Source organism: Macrobrachium rosenbergii, chromosome 42, assembly GCF_040412425.1.
Source record: "Macrobrachium rosenbergii isolate ZJJX-2024 chromosome 42, ASM4041242v1, whole genome shotgun sequence".
Classification (NCBI taxonomy): Eukaryota; Metazoa; Arthropoda; class Malacostraca; order Decapoda; family Palaemonidae; genus Macrobrachium; species Macrobrachium rosenbergii.
This window is the reverse complement of record NC_089782.1, coordinates 54,731,201-54,736,200: the sequence shown is the minus strand read 5'-3', so window position 1 is coordinate 54,736,200 and position 5,000 is coordinate 54,731,201. Positions and strand designations below refer to the sequence as shown.

The 5,000-nt window shown below is 38.3% G+C and overlaps 1 protein-coding gene across 6 annotated transcripts in view; it reads right to left on the bottom strand.

Annotated features, from left to right (window-relative positions):
• LOC136828437 (organic cation transporter protein-like) overlaps positions 1-5,000 on the bottom strand; it is a 65,166-nt gene that overhangs the window by 21,507 nt on the left and 38,659 nt on the right. For all 6 annotated transcript variants that reach the window (XR_010850042.1, XR_010850043.1, XR_010850044.1 and 3 more), the window contains exons 2-3: positions 1,681-1,784; positions 1,028-1,169 (exon numbers count right to left, since the gene is read on the bottom strand). Coding sequence is in view for 3 of the 6 variants with exons in the window: in XM_067086498.1 (XP_066942599.1) it covers positions 1,028-1,169; positions 1,681-1,765 (227 nt within the window). In the remaining 3 variants the exon portion in view is untranslated. The remainder of the gene's footprint in view (positions 1-1,027; positions 1,170-1,680; positions 1,785-5,000) is intronic.

Below are 5,000 nucleotides of genomic sequence, written 5' to 3'. Positions count from 1 at the left end.
ATATATATATATATATATATATATATATGTTTATATATATATATATATTTATATATATATATATATATATATATATATATATATATATATATATATATATTTCTTACTCACTTTGGTACCGAACCCTGGGCTTTCAAGTGAGAGGACAGGGTGTTAGCAATTCCTCCAAATAAGTCATAAAAGAAGTTGGAACTTGAGTACTACGTACCTGAGGTTTTTCACTGGCAGGTGCCTAGCGCCTAACATACCAGCAAATTTTACCCCGTGTTGAGGAATTGCTGACGCCCTGTACTCTCACATGAAATACTGCGTCTCGGTCCCGATATGAGTCCGAAATTTATTTCTGTGGAACACTTTCCCATGTGTTCATTTCCATCATATCTCACAGTGAAGGGGTAAGTCGAATGTAATGCTAACGATTCATTCGCTGCTGGGTCGAGGAGTTGGGTAAAGTTCGCTGGTATGTTAGATGTAAAGCGCCTGCCCGGGAAAAACCTCAGGTACGTAGTACTTAAGTTCCAACTTCTTTTATGACTTATTTGGAGGAATTGGGTTGAAAAACCACCCTGACTGAGAAACACGTTCCCCTTGAAAGACCAGTGTTTGGTATATGATATGAGTCAGAAATTTATTTATGAGAAAACACGTTATATATTATATATGTATGTATATATATACGTACATATATATTATATATATTATCATATATATATATATATATATATATATATATATATATATATATATATATATATATATATTTACTGCTCATTTATTCATCACCATGCATTTAAAAAACACCAAAGTATACTGCGAAACAATATGAATAATATGACGAATTCAGTCCCTCAAACAATCCCACAAATATCTAAGGAAAAGGTGCAACAAGCAATTTTCTTGCAATCTAACAAAACAACAACACTAACTATAACTATTACTGCTATTACAACTACTACAAGTACCAATACCACTTCTTTCAAAGTCCATTCTCTCGGAAACGCTACAGGGCAAATAAAGTGTTCCTCACGTGTCATTGCTCCTGGAGCCATCTGCTTCGTTGACAAGCGTGGAGGTGATTGTGTAGCCATCCTCGGGCAGCTGACAGGTGTAATCTACCTTGGGCGCTAAAAACGCTCCCGCTAACGTGTGGGGGACAAGGTGCATGTTCCCTGCAAACAGGTGAACGCGCGCGTTTACATCTTCATGTGCACTGAATGGATGACTAAACAACAAAATGAAATAAATAAAGTAAATAAATATAATCATGTTATCCAACGAATGTCATGAATGAATGATTAGAATTATAACTACAAATATGGACGCCCGTGAATCTTTTCATATACCGTATGTGAATGTGAGCACGCACTCAATTATCTGAGGTGGTGCATATGTGTATACGTTATATATAAAAACATACAAACATACATATTTAGGCTACACACACACACACACACATATATATATATATATATATATATATATATTATATATATAGGTGTATATATGTGTGTTTATATATTGCAGACAATACAGATATATATATATATATATAATATAATACTATAGGATATATATATATATATATATATATATATAAATACATATAAATATTATATATATCTGTGTGTCCCCAGTTGACAATGACAGAGATACGCACGAGAACATAAATGCAGGACTTACAGTAGGCCACAGCCAAGAAACACAGGTAATTCCATCTCCCCGTCCCCAGTTGAGCAAGGAGCTCGTCGAACTTACTGCTGGGCATCTTAATAATAATATTAATTCTGATGATAATAATAATAATAATAATAATACTCCGTTTTAATAATAATAAAGAAAACCAGTACTCATTTTGATCAAATTCCAGCAATAATGTTTAAGGCTTGTTGTCTTATAAAAGTCTGATAATAATGTGAATCCAATTATCGTGCAAAAACGGTTTACTACTTGTAGAAAACATATATACATACTCAGACATACCCATACATATTTATGGATGCATAAACTTGTAAGTATGTTATTCTCAGCCAAAAGTTGTTCAGCCTGAAAGGCAAGGTAAAAAAATCTTCTCAATTTGCCTATAATGCACTTTTGGTCTCAGGGCATAAGTGAACCTTTGCGAAAAGTATCAAAGCTCCTCCTGTTTTTATATATATATATATATTTATATATATATATATATATATATATATATATATATATATATATATATATATATGTACAGTATGTATATATATATATATATATATACACACACACATATATATACATATGCGTGTGTGTGTATGAACATGTGTGTCTCCTATCATCTCCCAACATGCTTAACATACCCAAGGTAACCACATCCTTGAGAATGTAATGAGACATGACAATATGAAAAAACACAAACAATAACAAACAACACTGCTTCCTCGTCCTGAAGGATCCTGTTTCCACTGGAGTTGCCAAAATTTTAAATGCAATTATTTGTATCTATGAAACTTTTCGGTCTGCCTAACTACAGGTCTTATAATTATACCTTTTTTGTTTTCAAAAAAAAGTTGGTTGAGCTCATTAACCCAATACCACATACTGAAATACAAGGTCTTGCTAAAACATGTATATATGTATGGGTAAAATTGGGCTACTTTGGCTGAAAAGCAGAAAGAGAGAGAGAGAGAGAAATAAGATGGATGTTTATGACTGTCTTCTTCCTTTCCACGGGCCCCGTCCCTTTCGCCGAAGACGTCTTAACTGGCGAAGCATACACGGACATTATTTCCATTACACTAAAACTCATCGCGTGAGTAACTGCACCTGCAGCAGACACACAGGAAAGAGGAAATGCCTTTTCCATCAGGGCGGCGACAGCGAATATCATCAATCCCCGGAATAAATTCGCGGATACGACAAACCCTCTCTCGTAGCCTGCCGCCTTCCCTCTGTTTCCGTTACAAAAACGCGACGAGCTAGCTTACATACAGAAGCTCCTCCGATAAGTGAGGGGAGGGAGGGAGAAAGGAAGGTGTTCTCTCTGCAAAAGAAACGCAACCATTCTTCTTAGTTAAATAGAAGACAGACAACAAAGAAGGGAGGAGGGATGAACACTCACACAAAACATTTATTCCGGGACAGGTCTCTCTTGCATTATTCGAGTTAAGTAAAACGTTTTCGAACTGATTACCGAAAGGTGAGTCATCCTTCCGCAGTCAGTTCCTTCTCCTGTGCTGCATTGGAATCTGTCCTGCTTTTCATCGCTCTGGGAACTCTGAATAATGAATTTTACAAATGACTGACGTGACATGAGTAACAAATATTAAGTAGCGGTTAAATCTACACGGTAAACAGGTTGCATATCCCATTTATTATATTTATGTATGTATGTATGTTTGCATGTGGATCCTTGCTTCTCTCCTACTATGTACGCATACTTTGTTAACTAGTGATAAACTTACACTGAAAAATAGTCAGGTCCCCATTACTACAAATATCTAAATAATAATAATAATAATAATAATAATAATAATAATAATAATAATAATAATAATTAATTATTATTATTATTATTATTATTATTATTATTATTATTATTATCATCTTTTATAGTTATTTGTATTTTTCCTATGTATACAACCATAGCTTTCATAAATTGGGTATTCCAGTGAATCTCGTGCTTGGGCTGTGTTCTGGCTAAAAAACAAAAGCCAATTAGGCATTGCCCTGGCCTCTACTGGCGTAGCTCGGCCATTGTAGGAGCCAGCCCATTCATATGTCTTCTGACCAAGGGAAGAAGGTGGAATCGGAATGACAAGGGGAGGTAGGCAAGTCCTTTATGAAAGCTGTGGTTTGTATACCTAGGAAAAATACTAATTACTTTAAAAATCTGATATCTGTTCCAAGGTATACGAATCTATGAATTCATAAATGAAGCCTTACCCCTTAAGAGGGAGGACAATCTACCTCCTACTAAGTTAGGTAGGAGTGCCCTGGATCACCTGGGATTCCCTTGAAGATACTACCCACTCCCTGACCAGAGACCCACGTGGGCTGTTCCGACTCCCTCAGGAGTGAAGATCTGTGTCACCTGGGATGTGGCCCTTCTCTTAAACCATATGAAAATGGGGGTTACCCCTCCATTCCCCGGGTTCCCTCAGTGAGGGCTTGTCAGCCTTCCTTTGATCCATCCTCACCTGCCCCTTAGGGGTAAGGTGCCTCTTCTCAGGCAGGGCCCTTCCTGTGGGGCTCTATGCCCCTTATACCATCTGCTGGGCCATTACCACAGGGCCCAAGGTGAATTTGTTCAGGGACTTGTGTACCAAATCCCTGAGGTAGAGAGCTGTCAAAGGTAGGCTGCTTCTTCCACAATCCTGCCTTCATCACCTGGAGGACTCAATTGTTTTTCCAGTAAGTGACTGATGGTCCTATCCCCCAGAGGCTGTGGGCCTTCACCTTTCCCTGGGGTGCTTCACCTTATCAGTTAGTGGAGTATTCCCTGGAGATGAATTCTTCCTGCCCATACTCACAAACCACTTCTTGCATGCTGATTGGTACAGAGCTGTTCATTTCAAGTAATACTCAACAGCTCTGATTGGGCACAGGAGCATCTCACCCTGTCACCTCTGATGAAATCCCTCCAGGACAGGATGGAGAATCTCTCAAACCTCAGATCCGGGACTGCTGGGTTGAACAATGCTATGAACTTGAAGGACAAGGAAGTCCACCCCTCCTGGTGCAAGAGCCTGTAGGACAGGGTGTATAGCTCCCCCAACTCTCTTGGTAAAGAAGGAAGACCATCTTCAGTGTTAAGTCTCTCTCTTCCACCATCTTCAGGGGTTCGTAGGGGGCCACTCAAACTTGCCAGGACCCACATGACATCCCAATCAGGGGCCTTTACTTCTTTAAGGGGACATGACTGTTTAAATCCCTAATGAGGGCCGACAGCTCCCAGGCAATGGACAGGTCTATTCCTCTCATTTGAGCATTTGTGCACGGGCTGCTCTGTATCCCTTCACCACCACTAC